Below are 19,517 nucleotides of genomic sequence, written 5' to 3' on the forward strand. Positions count from 1 at the left end.
ATTTCCCTAGGGTAAATACCTAGGAGAGGGATTGCTGGGTTGTATGGTAAATGTATGTTTATTTATAAGAAATTGACAAACTGTTGTCTAGAGTGTCTGTACCATTTTGTACACCCACCAGCAACGTATGAATGTTCTAGTTGTTCCATATCCTCACCGGCACTTGGTATTGTCATTTTTTGTTTTTAATTTTAGCCAATCTAACTGGTGTGTAGTAGCATCTCATTGTGGTTTTGATTTACATTTCCCCAACAGCTAATGATGATCTTTTCACATGACTATTTGCCACTCATCTTCCTCTGAAGAAATGCTTCTTTTCCCCATTGTTTTGTTTTCTTATTGTTGTAGTGAAAATCTTTATATATTCTGAACACAAATCCTTTGTTGGTATGTTTTGCGAGTACAGTATTTTTCCCCAGTATGTAGCTTGTCTTTCCCTTCTATTAAGTGTCTTTTGCAGAACAACATTTTTAAATTTATTTTTAAGATTTTTTTTTTTTTTTTTTTTTTAGATGGAGTCTCGCTCTGTCGCCCAGGCTGGAGTGCAGTGGCGATCTTGGCTCACTGCAACCTCCGCCTCCTGGAGTCAAGCGATTCTCTTACCTCAGCCTCTTGAGTAGTTGGGATTACAGGCACACACCACCAAGCCCGACTAATTTTTGTATTTTTAGTAGAGAGGGGGTTTCACCATGCAGGCCAGGCTGGTCTCGAACTCCTGACCTCGTGATCTGCCTGCCTCGGCCTCCCAAAGTGCTGGGATTATAGACGTGATTCATTCTTATGGATTGTGCTTTTCATATGTCTAAGAACTATGACCTAACCCAAGATCATGAAAATTTTCTCCTGTTTTCTATTAGTTTTATAGGTTTACATTGCACATTTAGCTGTATGAACCATTGAGTTAATTTTTGTATAAGGTTTGAGGTATATAGGTTGAGGTTAATTTCTTTGTATATGGGTATCTAGTTGTTCCAACACCGTATGTTGAAAAGACTATCCTTTCTCAGTTGAATTGCCTTTGAAACTTTGCTCAAAACAACTGCCCATTATTTGTGGGGGTCTATTTTTTTTTCATTTTACTTATTTATTTTAATTGTTTTATTTCCATAGGTTATTGGGGAACAGGTGGTGTTTGGTAACATGAGTAAGTTCTTTAGTGGTGATTTGTGAAATTTTGGTACACCCATCACCCGAGTAGTATATACTGCACCCAATTTGTAGTATTTTATCCCTCACCCTCTTCCCACTCTTTCCCCCTGAGTCCCCACAGTCCATTGTCTCATTCTTATGCCTTTGCATCCTCATAGCTTAGCTCCTACTTATGAGAACATATGATGTTTGGTTTTCCATTCCTGAGTTACTTCACTTAGAATAATAGTCTCCAATATTATCCAGGTCGCTGCGAATGCCATTCATTCATTCCTTTTTATGGCTGAACAGTATTCCATCATATATATATATATATATATATATATATATATATATATATATATGAATATATATATGATTATATATATGTGTATGATTATATATATATCACAGTTTCTTTATCCACTCATTGATTGATGGGCATTTGGGTTGGTTCCACATTTTTGCAATTGCAAATTGTGCTGCTATAAACATGCGTGTGCAAGTTACCTTTTCTTATAATGACTTTTTTTTTTTAAGATGGAATCTTGCTCTGTCACCCAGACTGGAATGCAATGGTACAATCTCGGCTCACTGCAACCTCCACCTGCTGGGGTCAAGCAATTCTCCTGCCTCAGCCTCCCGAGTAGCTGGGATTACAGGCGCCCACCACCATGCCCAACTAATTTTTGCATTTTTAGTACAGACGGGGTTTCACCATGTTGGCCGGGCTGGTCTCGAACTCCTGACCTCAGGTGATCCACCTGCCTCAGCCTCCCAAAGTGCTGGGATTACAGGTGTGAGTCACTGTGACCAGCCAATGACTTCTTTTCCTCTGGGTAGATACCCAGCAGTGGGATTGCTGAATCAAATGGTAGTTCTACTTTTAGTTCTTTAAGGAATCTCCACACTGTTTTCCACAGTGGTTGTACTAGTTTACATTCTCACCAGCAGCATAGACGCGTTCCCTGTTTACAGCATCCATGCCAATATCTTTTTTTTAATTTTTTGATTAAGGCCATTCTTGCAGGAGTAAGATGGTATCACATTGTGGTTTTGATTTGCGTTTCCCTAATCATTAGTGATGTTGAGCATTTTTTCATGTTTGTTGGCCATATGTATATCTTCTTCTGAGAATTGTTTATTCATGTCCTTAGCACACTTTTTTTTTTGTGGTAGAACAAAATTTTATTGTTTATATGCCCTGAATTTTTTTTTATTATTATACTTTAAGTTTTAGGGTACATGTGCACAACGTGCAAGTTTGTTACATATGTATACATGTGCCATGTTGGTGTGCTGCACCCATTAACTCGTCATTTACATTAGGTATATCTCCCAATGCTATCCCTCCCCCCTCCCCCCACCCCATGACAGGCCCGTGTGTGATGTTCCCCACCCTGTGTCCAAGTGTTTTAATTGTTCAATTCCCACCTGTGAGTGAGAACATTCGGTGTTTGGTTTTCTGTGCTTGCGACAGTTTGCTCAGAATGATGGTTTCCAGCTTCATCCATGTCCCTACAAAGGACATGAACTCATCCTTTTTTTATGGCTGCATAGTATTCCATGGGCACACTTTTTGATGGGATTTTTTCTTGCTAATTTGAGTTTGTTGTAGCTTCTGGATATTAGTCCTTTGTCAGATGTATAGCTTGTGAAGATTTTCTCCCACTCTGTGGGTTGTCTGTTTACTCTGCTGATTGTTCCTTTTGCTGTGAAAAAAGCTCTTAAGTTTAATTAAGTCCCAAATATTTGTCTTTGTTTTTATTGCATTTGCTTTTGGGTTCTTGGTCATGAAATCCTTGCCTTAGCCAGTTGTCTAGAAGTGTTTTTCCGATGTTATCTTCTAGAATTTTTATAGTTCCAGGTCTTAAAGTCCTTGATCCTTAAAAGTCCTTGATAAAAAAATATTTTTATTAAGCACTATATAACACACTGCATGCCACATAATACACTGCATAACATTCTAGCAGGGGTAAGTGACCATAGCTGAATTCTTTTCTCATCAATCAGGAAAATGAAAATGCTTCCTTAATCAATGTTCTCCAAAGTCTCTGACACATAATAACAATTAACTCCAAAAATGCACCTCTCTTTCCATCAAACTCCACTGATACGAAAAATGGGCAACCTGTTTTTCCTTGCCCTGTCAGTGAACTTGTGGGTGTACCCAGTGGCCACTCTAGGGATCTCTATAATTAACAAGACACAGTAACAAGTGTTGGCAAGCAAGGGGAGAAATCACAACACTCATACATTGCCAGTGGGGATGTAAAGTGGAAAATAGTTTGGAAGTTCCTCAAAAAGTTAAACGTTAAAACATGGAATTAACATACAACTCAGTAATTCCACTCACTCCTAGGTAAATATCCAACAGAACTGAAAACGTATGTTAACACAAAAACTTGTACACAAATGTTCACAGGGCATTATTCATAATAGCCAAAAAGTGGAAGCAACCCAAATGTCCACCATCTGATGAATAAATGAGTTCTATCTATGCAATAAAATACTATTCAGCCACAAAAGTGAAATTCTGATACATGCTACAATGCAAATGAAGCTTTAAAATATTATGTTTTGAGGTTGGGCATGGTGGCTTATGCCTGTAATCCCAGCACTTTGGGAGGCTGAGGCAGGCAGATCACTTGAGGTCACAAGTTCAAGACCAGCGTGGCCAACATGGCAAAACCCTGTCTCTGCTAAAAATACAAAAATTAGCCGGGTGTGGTGGCGCACACCTGTAGTACCAGCTACTCGTGAGGCTGAGGCAGGAGCATTGCTTGAACAGGGAAGGTGGAGGTTGCAGTGAGCCAAGGTCTTACCATTCCACTCCAGCCTGGGTGCCACAGTGAGACTCCATCCACCCCCTCCCAAAAAATTATATGTATATATGTTTTGAAGAGTTAGATGTGATTTAAAAATTAGAAAAACAAAATATATATTAAGTGAAAACAGCTGGCAAAAACCACATATTGTATGATTCCTTTTATAATGACACGTCCAGAATCCAGAGACAGAAAGTACAATAGTGCTTGGTAAGGGCTGGAGGGAAGAGGGAAAGGAGAGTGACTACTAACAGGTATGGATTTGTGCTGTTTTTCTGAAGTGATGAAATGTTCTAGAACTAGAACTGCACAACTCTGTGGATATTCCAATAACTACTGAAAGGGGGGACTTTAAGGCATGTCAATTATACTTCAATAAATATGTTAAGTTCAAGATGTTAATGATCAAACTGAGATATTACATTCATTACTCATTCAACCTATAGAGTTGGGGTTCCCCCACATCAAACTATGAATTTGAACTGGGACTGCCAATTTACGGCTGGTTAGTCTAATGTAAGAGTATCATGCTAAGGAGTCCTGTGTGAAACATACCAGTGACAAAAATGGTTGAGTATGTCAATACAAATTTATCATACGGACCAAGTTTTATTAATGGTGGGCAAATGGCATCAATCCTGTATAGGAGAAATAATTGTATACCTTCACAGACAAACATAATTTCCAGGGAGTGTGGAGATAAGAGGAATACTTTCTCTTTTCACTCAATTTCTTTGAGCCTTGGTTTCCTTATCTTGAAAATACAAAAAATAACAACCTCCTAAAGTTGCAACCTTTGCAATCACGAGAGCCCGTGAGAGGTGGCCACCCCAGAGTGATTCCCAGAGTGATTTCAGCGGGCCAGTGAAGGGAGGATGATCTACAGAAGTGCCTAGAACATTCATTGAAATGTATTTTCATTTAATAGTCATAAATAATCCTGTAACTGTGTAGTTCATAGTAGTAGGTAACTTACTACATGCCTTCAATTCTCTAATTTTGCGACCTTAAGAGACTTGCAAATAGGGAAAAGAGAGAGAGAGACAGTGTCTTTAAGAACAAAGTTTTGAGCAAACTATTAATTTATTTACAATTGTAATTTATAAACAGTAACACAAACATCTTTACATTAATATTAAGAAAAATGTCCCATGGCTGAAATGGGTGAAAAATGAGACTTCAGTACATTTCTAAAGGGGTGCCAAGAAAAGGGAAAAAATGCAATTACAACAGTTTTAGGGGAGAGTTATTATCAAGTAATGCACCCAGGTGCGATTTCATGCAGATGTCTTCAACCACTCAAACTGTTTTTATTAGATATTAGAATAAAATTTCCCGAATTATGTTGCCTTTTATTCACTTGATTTCCATAAGTAAATCAAAATGACTGGCTGTTAACAGGGTACATCTAAATATTTCTCCCATCAACCCCTTAGAGATAATCCATTACATTTTAGAACATGTCAGATTGTGGATATTGCAACTTCCCAAATGGATTCTTACAAAATATCATTCCATGGCCCTAAATGTGTTCCTGGACTTCTCTTACCAAATGTGTCTAACATGGACCATTATAAATTAAATGAAGAACGCTGCAAAATACAGCAGAGCAATTTTCCGTACATTAAGACAGTGTGTCCAAAAATAATTTCAAACCACTAGAACTTCAATGAGAGGACAAAACCAAAAGAAGAGAAAGAAATTCAGAAAATGATGACAAAAACAATTGTACTTTATAAGCTCTCTGGTTATTTGACATTTATATAAGTGGATATTACTGTGGTCACAGACCATAATCCTCAATGAAGATAAATCAGTGTGGCTTAAACACTTGTTTTAAAATATAAATCAAATAATCCACTTGTAATAAAAACCAATGACATTTTTATAGACAAAATTCTGTCCCCAAAATGTTAATTTTAATCTTAACAGCCTACCTACTTATTTTAATGCTTTTAACTGCTCTTTAGAAATCATTAGGATGAAGTTTCTTATCTTTGAAGCATTTAGTGTCCAAATAATTAGCTAATGGAGCAAAGGTGATTTAGAAACTGATGTTTCAACATTTTACTAGCTGTACTGTATTTTGAGTTGGCAGGAATCTTCAACCATTTCATTAAAAACATTTCACTCTTTTTAAGAAGAACAGAAACAGTGAGTGAATTATTAATCTATGTTTTTAGTTTCTGATATTGCTCAGTGGGTAAAACAATGTAGCAATTAAGGAAGTCTCTTCAACTAACTCTATCTCTAATTTTCAGTGAAGACACTGCAGATATGTATGTGTACAGTTGTTTTTGAACCCGAAAGTGATGCATGTTCCCTTAAAACAGCTCTTCAAAACAGAACTGCATTCTGTACCCTTACTTAGTCCATAAGGGCACAGGGTCAGTTAGTTCAAAGTAATTTAATAACTGACCTTTATAATACATCATTTTATAAAACCAAAATGCAAAAGAAAAATTTTTTAAAAGTTTACTGTCCACAGATTGATTATAATAATTTACACTTTCTTAGACCTGCTATTTAAGCAGCCCCATGAGCAAATGAAAGGTCTCCAGTAGTATGCAGTCAGGAAGTATATGTCCATGTTTCTCTTGGTTGTCTTCATTTTTTTTAATATAATTTTCTTTTATATTAACTTTCCAAAGCATCCAAAACTTTCATGATCTGCTGTTTTATGGCTTTAGTAGCATCCCCTGCATTTGGAATCAAATACCTAAGGGGGGAAAAAAAAAATATATATATATATATGTATATATATATAAAAATACAGTGCTTTCCCTTCAAGACTCAGCTGATAAATCACCTCCAATGGGAAGCTTTCCCTAACCCACAAAGCCAGCAGAGATGCCTACTATGTACTCCCATAGCCTATCTGAACATAATCCAAAGCTTATTTCAAAAGAAAGAAAATCTAAATGCAAAGGCAATTAGCTTTACACTTTTCATATAGTGTAAAGCTAAAATTCTTTGAACCATCATTAAATATAGGTAATAGCTAGATAAAACACAAGATAAAAAATATAGTATTCCACTCCGCAGTACAGATGTACCTTCAATTAGCTACAAAAATCACATAAGAATTGTTGGTATCCAATTCCAAAGACAATGACAATTCCAACACTTAATAGTTTGACTTTAAGCAAGGAATTTAAGTTCACTAAAACAGATTCCTATATAAAAAATAGCTATAGTTATCCAAACTTTACAGAGGGTTATGTACATAATAAAATGGCGTTATGAGGTCTGAAATATTTAACAAGACATATGATAACTATTACAAAATATCAACACCATAGATTAAATGTCAATTTTCTTTTCTTGGAGAATAAAAATAGTGGTTTTTTTTTAAAAAAGCATTTTCAGTAAAACCTAACAATTCCACTGTATAAATCATCTATAAGTGTTACATATGCAAGGCAGAATAGAGAACCATAAGTATTAATGAAGAAAGGGAGAGGGAGAATCTAGTTACTTTATCTTCCACTATTAAGACTATCTTCCAAAACTCTGAATTAAAAAAAAAAGATGTTGATCTATATATAATAAACTTCAATTTATTTAGCAAAATTTATGGGAAAGTCTTTAAAACATAATTCCCAACTTTTACTATACATGAGAGAGTCATAATTCAAATCTCCTTTAGTTAGGATTAATTTATAAGTAGATATTAAAATGTGTATACCTCTGACGCATTGAATCTACTTGCAGGAATTTATCCTGAGAAGACTAATTGGACAACTATGTAAACATGCATTTTTTAAAGGCCCACTAGAAGATTAATAAGTGAAACACATGAAAACAATGTAAATGCCAATCAACATGAGGCTTGTTAAATCAATCTTCTGAGAAATCCTTATAACAATATCTACCATTAAAAAGCTAAGAATTTATATTCATTGGGCCGGGCGCGGTGGCTCATGCCTGTAATCTCAGCACTTTGGGAGGCCAAGGTGGGTGGATCACGAGGTCAGGAGATGGAGACCATCCTGGCTAACATGGTGAAACCCCATCTCTACTAAAGATACAAAAATTAGCTGGGCATGGTGGTGGGCGCCTACAGTCCCAGCTACTCGGGAGGCTGAGGCAGGAAGAATGGTGTGAACCCGGGAGGCGGAGCTTGCAGCGAACCGTGATCGCAAAACCGCACTCCAGCCTGAGTGACAGAGAGAGACTCTGTCTCAAAGAAAAAAAAAAAAAAAGAATTTGTATTTATTAAAATGTAAGTATATTCACACTATCCTATTTTCTTAAAAAATCAGAACACAAAAACAAGCCTGTATCACATTTATCTAGTTTTAATAGAGAAATAACATATGCATTAAAAAAATCTGAGAAGATATTCATCAATGTGTTAACAGAGAATTACAATGACATATTCTTTATATTTTTTTTAACTGAAAATATCACTATGTAAATATTCTTACATAAAGCAATAAGTGAATTTTTTTTTTTTTTTTTTTTTTTACAAATCAGGTATTATTTTCCTTTAACGAAGTACATAAAACAGTATAGATTCATGATGTTTGCTACCTAATTGTCAGTACAAGATGAAAGAAGCTGAATAATTTCCCCTTCCAACTGAAGTTAATTATTTAAAAGTGCTCTGATATTACCTTAAGCTTACTATTTATCCAAGCACTCCTGTAAATAAGAAGTGTAATCCTAAATCCCGGGGTGGGGGAACTACTTGAACTGATGCAAGGTGGAATAAACCACAAATTAGGAGTCAGGAAGGCTATATTTGGTTCTGTCACAAACTAAGTGTCAGGATCTGGGAAGTCATTCCACCCCTCTGGGCTTCATATTTTTATCTATAGATTAAAAAATGGTTTAGTATCAATATCAGTGTGGTCACAGCGCTTGGGCCAGTCTGTGAACTGTTAGTGACCCACAATGAGATAAAGGGGGGCTTGTACCAGGCTGTAAATTACCTATATCACCCAGCACACTGCTTAGTTCACTGACAGTTTGTCAAAACAATAATTTTTCTATGAAGGAAAATAAAAATATTGACATATTCTAAAACAAGTTTCTTATTTCATTGCAAGCCAGCAATTAGTGCAGCACTGGTACAGATTAACAATAAGGATCCTTGGGTCAGAAACTTTATGAAATTAGCTATGGCACTTACTCAGATCATGTGCTAATGGCTAAACCACATATGACTAAGAACTGGGGAGAAAGAGATAATAAGAAACACTAAAAGTGGTTCAGCTATCCTATTCCACCATCCATTCCCCAAAATAGAGAAACAAACTCTTTATAGTGAATTACAGTAATTCAGATAATATCTGAATTCAGATAATATCATCCTAAGGAAAATCTTACCTTTCAATTGCCAAGATTTCTATTCCTGAAGTACTGCTATTTCCATACTTGAAGGTAATGAGTTCAGGATGTTTTTTTTTGGATGTAATTTTAACTACAGAATTCAGCGCTTGTCGAGACTGTATATAAGCCAATCCTTTCCGTGAAACAATCTCCCTTAAACAGTACATATGTGTTGCGGTAACCAACAGATGACTTGAGACAAAAAGAGCATTAAAAGAAAAAAATTTTTAAGTAAATTTAATTCAAAACAGGTGTTGTTTCAACCACCCCAATTATTAGAAATGTTCAACTCTAAATAAAATTATTTGAGTTAAAAGATATAAACAGAGGTTAATCTATAAACAAGTAAGCTACACATTAACACCTTTTAATTGTATGCAAAATTAATATTTTATTAACAGATAATCCTGCAATGATTCAAAAGTAATAAAATAAATATAATAAAAAGTTCCATACAACATAGAAATCACTACAATAATATATTTTTTATTGAAATGGAGTATATTACATTTCAGATTTTTAACACTATTACCTATATTCATAAACTATTATCATTCAATGCACCATATCCTATATCTAATATCCAAGATCACTAGGCAATTGTTGGGTTTCCCTATGTATTTTGTAACATTCTGTAACTGGATCCTGAAGGCAAAATGAGCATAGTATTATTAACACTCACCCAACCCCTGTATCTCAGCTTCTTTTCAATATAATAATACTCTCACATTTTTTATGTACAGTAATACAATATGACAGTTATCAGACAAGTGCAGAATGTGGAACATTCTGTGGGATGATTGACCTGGACTCAAAGGATTCATTCATCATGAAGAGAAAAGGGAAGCGAGGGGGTGGGGGCATGAGTTCTGCTGTACACAAGGTGAGACTAAAGACACATAACAGACAATGCAATGTGTGAACCATAAACTGGATCATGGATCAGAAAGAAAAAACACACTACAAAAGATACTTTGGGGACACTGAAAATTTGGGGTATGATCTGCATGTTAAATGATGTTAATTTACAAAAATTTTTAGGTGGGGTAATGGCATTGAAGTTGTGCAGGAGAATGCTCATATACTTGGGAGGTTTATGCTGAAGCATTTAGGGATGAAGTGTCACATTTGTAGGCTTTTGAAAGGTTTGACAAAAATGTACATATATACACATACGAAATGGGGTGGTATTAAAAGGTGGTAACAGTTGATAAATCTAAGAATCATGGCTGGGCACGGTGGCTCACAGCTGTAATCTCAGCACTTTGGGAGGCCGAGGCGGGTGGATCACCTGAGGTCCGGAGTTCGAGACCAGCCTGACCAACATGGAGAAACCCCGACTCTACTAAAAATACAAAATTAGCCGGTTGTGGTGGCGCATGCCTGTAATCCCAGCTACTTTGGAGGCTGAGGCAGGAGAATCGCTTGAACCTGGGAGGCAGAGGTTGCTGTGAGCCGAGATCATGCCATTGCACTCCAGCCTGGGCAACAAGAGCAAAACTCCGTCTCAAAAAAAAAAAAAAAAGAATCATAAGGGTGTTCAATGTACTATTCCTTCAACATTTTTGTACAAAATTTTTCAAAATAAAAATTACATAATACTGTAAATTCAAGACCTGTAATACAAGTAGACAGAAGGAAATTATATCTTATTGTACTACGATAAAGGTTCGTCTGTAGTTCAGTTTTGTATTATTAACTTCCCCAAATTCAATTTTACTTCTGATGAAGACATTTTTAAAAGTACCTGGGAAACATGTGTCCACTTTCTTTTACTTCTTTACATGGAAAATGATGTTTGACATCTGGCTTGTTTATCCAAGTCTGAATGTTTACAACCTCTTTTCTATCATCATCTGACATTGAAGAACTGTCAATTTCATCTATAAAAAATATAAAGTGTTAAATATGGATATTACCAACTTTCAAAATTATACACTCCCTAACAGTCTAAAAAAATTTCAGTAGTATTTTGAAGATATGGATTGAAAAACAAACAGACTGGGCACAGTGACTCACGCCTGTAATCACAGCACTTTGGGAGGCTGAGGCAGGCGCATCACCTGAGGGAAGGAGTTGGAGACCAGCCTGGGCAACATGGTGAAACCCCATCTCTATTAAAAAATACAAAAAATTAGCTGGGCGTGGTGGTGCGCACCTGTAGTCTCAAACACTCGGGAGGCTGAGGCATGAGAATCGCTTAAACCCAGGAGGTGGAGGTTGCAGTGAGCCGAGATGGTGCCACTGCACTCCAGCTTGGGCAATAGAGTGAGACTCTGTCTCAAAAAAAGAAAAAAAGAAAAAAAAAAAAAAATAACGCAATCAATTCTAATCCTGCTACTCTATTTCCTTATGCCACTGATAATATAGAAATATTATTATCAAACATCACTTTCATATGGTAACCAAGTCAGGTGTAAATATTAAGAATACACTTTTAAAGATTAAACTATTTGGGGAATTTCAATTGTTTTGATATGCTTAACTTAACTATGATCTGACCAGTCTGTAAAGAGATGGCTGAATTGTTAAACAACAGGCACCTATCTTGAGAGTAAAGACGGCAGATCTCTTTTTATCTTGCTGCTTTTTGATTTTAAGGAAAATAATAAAATCAATCCTGGGGTAAATAAGTAAAAATTAGGGTTATTTTCCCTAAGAGAAATATAAAATAATTATATTTTCTAATTTAAGACAGGGAAAATACAGTCTCTAGGGTAAATAATTATAGGTTCTGTCCTTTGCTTTCTAACAAATACTGCAAAATATAGAGACATAATGAAAAAGGAAATCGCACGTTATCTACACTAGCTTAAACAAAAGTGAACCTCTCATGTATCTCTTCCTACTCACATTCTCCTCCCTTCCCCACCAAGAAATACTATCTGAATTTGGTGTTATCAGTTCCATACATGTCTTTGCTTTAACATATATGCATATCCCTAAATAATATACAGTAGTATTCTACACTTAAAACAAAATGTATATAAAAAGTAAACTACTCAACTGCATTCTTCCACAACTGCTACCCTACTCCCAACATCCGAAATTCATACATACTGATACACATAGTTCCAGTTTTCTCATGTTCATTATGATCCAATTTTCCATATTGTAAATATGTGTGTGTAGATATATGATAAATGTAAATATGCCACAATTTATTCATCCATTTGCCTCTCCCCTTTGTTAATGGAAGAAGTTGAGATATTCAGAGAGAGAGAGTTAACAGAAAGAGATGGCAACAGAGAGGGGAAAAAAAGAAGAAAAGGAAACAATCAGAAATATCACATTTACCTCTCTGCCAGTTTTCTGGAAAGTGATTTCATGTATCTATTAAAATGTCAAATGTGATTCCCTATAACCTAGCAATCTTACTTAGCAGTAAGATTTAAAATTTAAAATTCTTAGCAGAATTTACCCTCTGAATATACTTTCATCAAAAGCTAATCTACATATATTCTTTATATAAAGATCCATTGTCATTTGAAACAAACAAAAAACCTGGAAAACCACCAGTGTCAACTGGAAGACTGACTAAATAAAGTATGGTATGTTTATACGACAGAAGGAGAATGAGGAGATACATGAGCTGAAATGGAAAATATGCAACATGTATAACTAACTGGAAAAAGCAAGGTGAGATTTGGGAGTCTTTTTTTCTCATTCTGTACATTTATATATTTTTTCCCTAACTCAATACACATATTAACCAATATTAGTTATGATTGCTTACCTAACTCAATACACATATTAGCCAATATTAGTTGTGATTGCTTAATTAGGATAAGCTGGGCAGTAGAATTATAAACCAAAGACTAAATTTTTTTTTATTTTTTTTTTTGAGACAGAGTCTTGCTGTGTCACCTAGGCTGCAATGCAGTAGCATGATCTTGGCTCACTGCAACCTCCGCCTCCTGGGTTCAAGCGATTCTCTTGCCTCAGCCTCCCAATTAGCTGGGATTATGGGCATGCCCACCTAATTTTTGTACTTTCAGTAGAGACGCAGTTTTATCATGTTGGCCAGCTTGGTCGTGAACTAGTGACCTCAAGTGATCTGCCCGCCTCGGCCTCCCAAAATGCCGGAATTACAGCGTGAGCCACGGCGCCCGGCCTAAATTATTTTTTTTTTAAAACAACCACAGGGAAGACAAACTTCCCTGACACAATATCACCATCTTGTGGCCCTTTAGGATATTGCCTCCAGTTTCAAAAGACTTCAGATGTCTCAATTTTGTAATTTTCAGTGCTTTAGTCCCACAACTCTCAATCTCCTAGATGGTTGATCAAAGGAATTTCAATCCCATCACTTGGATTTAAATACTATTTCGACACTGACAGCCTCCAAATTATCATCAGTTTAGACTTCTCTCCTTAGCTGAAGACACCTATAATCAACTGCCTCTACTCAACATTTCTACTTGGATTTCTTTTTTTTTAAAATTTTATTATTATTATACTTTAAGTTTTAGGGTACATGCGCACAACGTGCAGGTTTGTTACATATGTATACATGTGCCATGTTGGTGCTTGGATTTCTAATAGGTACAACAATTCAAGATGTCTAAAACCAAACTCTTAATAGAAAGCCACAGATTCTCCAATTATTTCTACAGAATTTCATTTTTTTAAAAAAGCAGTTGATTGGCTATTCCCAGAATGACTGCTGTGATCACTCCTAATGACTGAGCAAAGCCGTCTGTAGCTAAGTGTATTACTACACCTGTGTCGTATTCTTCTTCATCCGCAATGCTGAAAACAGGCTTTACACCACGGTAAGGCTTGCCCACTCTGTCACTGCTGCTCACATGCCTATATTCAAAGAATTTTAGGGGAGAAATAATCACTTAAAAAGTTATCAAAGATTTTTACCAAGCATCATTTGAATATTCACACAAAATGTAAATATTCCTTACCCGTCCCCCGCAAAACCCCGTGTACTACCCATAGTTCTAGGAGAGCTATGTTAAGGAAATTAAAAGAAGATAAAGAAATTATGTTAGCAAAAGTGGCATAAGGCCTTGGTAGGCTGAATGCTCTTAAATATGTAAAAATTAAATTTTAAACAATTTCAATATCCATATTAAAACCAATGCTTAGATCTGTTTGGCCTTGCGGAAGTTATTTAGCCTTTTGTGCTTCTGGTTCCTCCTCTGTAAAATAGTGCTAACAATATCTACCTGTCAGAGTTATCGTGAGAACTAAATCGGTTAATTTTATTGTAAAACGATTAGGACAATGCCTGGTGCTACCTTCATGTCTGTTAGGTAAAATAAGTTACTGACACCAAATATTCAAATTCCAATGATTGGTTAAGGCTTCTCATATAAGTCCAAGTGTCTTAAGGGTTATCTTCCCATTTTTTTTTTATTACCGTTACTTTTGTTTCAATAGAAATGAAGATTCTACTTTTGTTGGTAAATATAAGCCATAAAAATGAATCTGTCTCAGCCGGGCACGGTGGCTCACTCCTGTAATCCCAGCACTTTGGGAGGCCGAGGTGGGTGGATCACCTGAGGTCGGAAGTTCAAGACCAGCCTGACCAACATGGAGAAACTCCGTCTCTACTAAAAATACAAAATTGGCTAGGTGTGGTGGCGCATGCCTGTAACTCCAGCTACTCAGGAGGCTGAGGCAGGAGAACCACTTGAACCTGGGAGGCAGAGGTTACGGTGAGCCAAGATAGCGCCCTTGCCTGGACAACAAGAGTGGAACTCCATTTCAAAAAAAAAAAAAAAGAATCTGCCTCTTTTTCAAAAGGCAGAAGCATAAATAACATGTAAACTCAAACTTGATTAGGTCTATAGGAAGTGTGACCTCTCTTTTTAATATAAAAATTAATACCCTATTAATTTTCAGGTAATCCCAAATAAACTAAGAGGTAAAATTAAAATGTGTCAACAACATACTACATGTTTCTGAGGGGAAAAGCATTGTTTTACTTGTAGGATAAGGTTCAGCTAAAATTACCTACTACAAAGGAAGACTCTAACTTTTTTGGGTATGTGCATGTAACATATGAAAACAATCTATTTTCAAGAGATATTCCAATGTGAGAAAAAATCAAGTTACATGCCTTTAGTTATTATTATTATTAGCAGTAGTATTTTAGAGCCAGGGTCTCACTCTGTCACCCAGGCCGGAGTACAGTGGCACAATCTTAGCTCACTGCAGCCTCGAATTCTTGGGCTGGAGCAATCCTTCTGCCTCAGCCTCCCATGTAGCTGGGACCACAGGAGTGCGGGACCACGGAGGTGTGCCACCACACCTAATTTTCTTTATTTTTTCAGGGACAGGATCTTGCTATGCTGCAGACTGGTCTTGAACTCTTGGACCCGTGATCCTCCCACCTCAGCCTCCCAGTGCGGAGATTACAGGTGTGAACCACCACACTTGGCCTTTACTTAGGTTTAGAATTCAAATTTCCCAGAAGATAGAGATCAAATCTATACTTTAAATAATTTTAAATATACACCATCAATAAAAAATTTTTTTGTGCCAGGTACGGTGGCTCACGCTTGTAAAATCCCAGCACTTTGGGAGGCTGAAAGATCCGAGGTGGGCAGATCATGAGATCAGGAGATCAAGACCATCCTGGCTAACATGGTGAAACCCCGTCTCTACTAAAATTAAAAAATCAGCTGGGTGTGGTGGCACGCACCTGTAGTCCCAGCTACTCGGGAGGGCGAGACAGGAGAATTGCTTGAACCCAGGAGGCAGAGGTTGCAGTGAGCCGAGATTGCGCCTCTGCACTCCAGCTTGGGCAAGAGAGCAAGGCTCGGTCTCAAAAAAAAAAAAAAAATTTTTTTTGTAGCCTAATTTTGTTGATTTACTTCTTCCAAAATAACATTCCTCAATAAAATATAATGAGAGTTTAGTGTATAACAAATATTCTTTGGAAATTACAAGTTAGGTTAATCAATACATAGGCTTAAAGTTTGATTAAATTAAAAGTGACATAGTCATTTGGTTTTATGTTAAAATATATCTAATACAAAATTGTCCTATACATTACCAAACTATGCTCATGAGAGAGAGATAGAACATGATATAATTTGGATGCCTTTGAAACTCAGATTCAGCTTTCTTACAAAAGGCAAAGACAGAGGTAAGAGCTTTATCTAAAAATGCTTTGATGACATCTAGATTGTAAAATTTTATATAGATTAGATTATAAGTTTTCTCCTAATATTAAGCACAATTAAACTGCCATAACATAAAAAGTAACAAAGATAAGTGTTTACGGCAAATAAGCATTTGCTGTAACCAGATAAGCAAATAACCAGAAAGTATGAGTAAAGAGACAATCCTAAAAAACAAATTATTAATTGTTAATCAAGATTTATAACACAATGCAAAGTTTTTATAAACATGAATGCTAAGGATTATTGAGACATTTCTTGAAAGACTGGCTAAAAATGAATAAAATTCAACAGCTGTACTACTTTTTAAAGCATAATATCTATACTTTTTTGCCATGGTAATAATAGAAACATCTATAGTATGGTTTGAGTAGGCTTTAATTTACTGAGCTTAGAAAGAAACTTAATTCATTCTAATTGCTCATCAGATTCTCTTTTCAAAACAAATATATCTACCTGTGGATCAGAGATGATTTAAGTTACAAAAATTAATAATTTGAGAACTTGGGAGTTAAAAAAGTTAGACTAATTCAATGGTCCTATAACAGAAGAAAACGGAAAGGATGATTCACAAATAGACTATAATTTTAAAAGAAGAAATTTCCTTTAAAGTAGTGCTAGGTAAAATTATTAGCAGAAGTCCTGTAACTGGCATTGTGTAGGAATAGTCACAATAAGTCAAAACTCTTAGAAGATAAGTTATTAGAGAGTGAAGTATTATTATTATTATATTATTATTATTTTTTTTTTTTGAGATGGAGTCTCGCTCTGTCGCCCAGGCTGGAGAGCAGTGGCGTGATCTCGGCTCACTGCAGGTTCCGCCTCCTGGGTTCACGACATTCTCCTGCCTCAGCCTCCCGAGTAGCTGGGACTACAGGCGCCCGCCACCACGCCCAGCTAATTTTTTTGTATTTTTTTTTTTTTTTTTTTTTTTAGTAGAGACGGGGTTTCACTGTGTTAGCCAGGATGGTTTCAATCTCCTGACCTCGTGATCCGCCCACCTCCGACTCCCAAAGTGCTGGGATTACAGGCGTGAGCCACTGCGCCCGGCTGAAAGTATAGTCCTAGAGAGTAAAGTATTATTCTTAAAAATGCTACTTCGAGTCACCAAGAATACTGAAGTGACCCGAGAAAAATTCCATTCCATTATTCCAAAGCTTAACTTACACTGAAAATATGACTAGAATTTCTTTTTTTTTTTTCTGGCCCACTTAGGATTTATAGAATTTCTTTTTAAATGTTTGTAGGTGTTGCTGTAATTGATATTCTAAATTAAATTGCTGAAAAATTCTGTGAGTATAAGAACTATAAAGTCACACAGAGTTAGGTTAGTAAAGTTCTTTTGTTACCCTAATTGAAGATCCAGTAGAATTTTTTTTTTTTTTTTTTTGCTTGAGACGGAGTCTCTCTCTCTGTCGCCCAGGCTGGAGTGCAGTGGCGCAATCTCGGCTCACTGCAAGCTCCGCCTCCCGAGTTCACGCCATTCTCCTGCCTCAGCCTCTCCGAGTAGCTGGGACTACAGGCGTCCGCCACCACCCCCGGCTAATTTTTTATATTTTTAGTAGAGACGGGGTTTCACCGTGGTCTCGATCTCCTGACCTCGTGATCCGCCCGCCTCGGCCTCCCAAAGTGCTGGGATTACAAGCATGAGCCACCGCGCCCAGTGATCCAGTAGATTTTTAAACCTTAAACTTATTGTCTTTAATGAAAAGCACCTCATTTTATTTGGGTTACAGAAGTGACAGATTATACATTAAAGTAATCCACCACCTAGAAAAAAACGTAATTTTTTTTTCCAACAAAAACCAAAGGCAGAATCCTAGAACTGTAGTTCCTTGGAAGAGATTTATATATGCTAAATCAACCTAAATACATACATCTTATTAAGAAAAATCTAAAAATATAAAATTACATAATGTACATGAATTAACAAAAATTTTGAACCATGAACGGTGCCTATTTTTAGGTGCTATAATTTTCTCCGCTGCTAGGCAGGAGATAGAAGCAAATGAGCACCAAAGCAAATAATCTGCCAACTCGCGACCACATACTTTCTTTGTTTCACCTTCCCCTGTCTCAGAATAAAAACTGCAGGTTTTGAACAAACTTAATTTTCATCTGTGGAATGGGTGATACAAACAAGCATGCAGGAAAAGAAATTAAAATGATCAAGCAAAAACCAAAAAGAAAAGTATATCAATCAACATGACACACTCCTAAAAGCAGAATGAGAAAAGTTTAGCATTTGAAATAGCTGCATGAAATTTGAGCCAAGACAGCATAAGGCTTATAGATGGCATGAAGCATATTAAAGGAAAAGGTTCAAGAAAAATGCTCTACTCATTGGCTTACCGCTCTGTACATGATCTGTCTGGCCAAGGAAGATTGAAAGACATTCTATAGCAAATCAAGGCAGAGGACAGAACAAAATGATTATAAAAAAAATGCAACAGCTTTAAAACAAAAAATATGGTACAGTTTAGTTTTTCTCACCCAGCGTGTACATTATAAAGAAGATGTTTCCATCATCCCAAGTACAAAGAAAAACAAAGAAAAGCCAATTTCAAGTAATCAAGGCAGCAGTCTTTTTGACTTAGTTATCACCAGTCCATTTTAAAACAAACAAATTTTAAAATAAAATTGTAAATGTTCATGCTACAAAATTTAACAATAATAGTCCTCCAACTCAGAAGCACCAACGAAAGGTAAAAGGGTTAGCTTTTGAGAACAGACATAACTTTATTGCATAAACAAGTCTTTCAGGCTTGATAAAACACCTTAGTGTTGACCATTTTAGATAAGGCACAATTTTTTGGATCAATGAAAATAATCTATTACCTTCTCGGCTATTTACTAAATGCAAAAAAATGTACTTTTGTATGCATATATACTATACTTAATAAAGGGACAGACAACAAATCCCTGACATTCAGTTCTTAAAGTAAAATATGTCAATTTTCCCAGGATACTGCAAGACATGAAAGTGAAACCAAATACTATAACACATTTCCAATATAACGCTTCCTTAAAACAAATCCTGTGTTGCAATTATAAGGTTAGCTTTGAACTCTACAAACAAGAA

At 36.1% G+C, this 19,517-nt stretch overlaps 1 protein-coding gene across 2 annotated transcripts in view; it reads right to left on the reverse strand.

Moving 5' to 3' along the window:
* Positions 1 to 5,007: 5,007 nt before the first annotated feature.
* The window catches only part of TBC1D23 (TBC1 domain family member 23), a 63,636-nt gene continuing 49,126 nt past the window's right edge, over positions 5,008 to 19,517 (reverse strand). The window contains exons 15-19 of one of the 2 annotated variants that reach the window (XM_003261732.4): positions 18,788 to 18,832; positions 14,017 to 14,105; positions 11,041 to 11,176; positions 9,291 to 9,485; positions 5,008 to 6,675 (exon numbers count right to left, since the gene is read on the reverse strand). In XM_003261732.4, the coding sequence (XP_003261780.1) occupies positions 6,594 to 6,675; positions 9,291 to 9,485; positions 11,041 to 11,176; positions 14,017 to 14,105; positions 18,788 to 18,832 (547 nt within the window). In that variant the 3' untranslated portion in view covers positions 5,008 to 6,593. The remainder of the gene's footprint in view (positions 6,676 to 9,290; positions 9,486 to 11,040; positions 11,177 to 14,016; positions 14,106 to 18,787; positions 18,833 to 19,517) is intronic. The other variant, XM_030801921.1, reaches the window with a different exon arrangement.

Source organism: Nomascus leucogenys, chromosome 21 (assembly GCF_006542625.1).
Source record: "Nomascus leucogenys isolate Asia chromosome 21, Asia_NLE_v1, whole genome shotgun sequence".
Lineage (NCBI taxonomy): Eukaryota > Metazoa > Chordata > Mammalia > Primates > Hylobatidae > Nomascus > Nomascus leucogenys.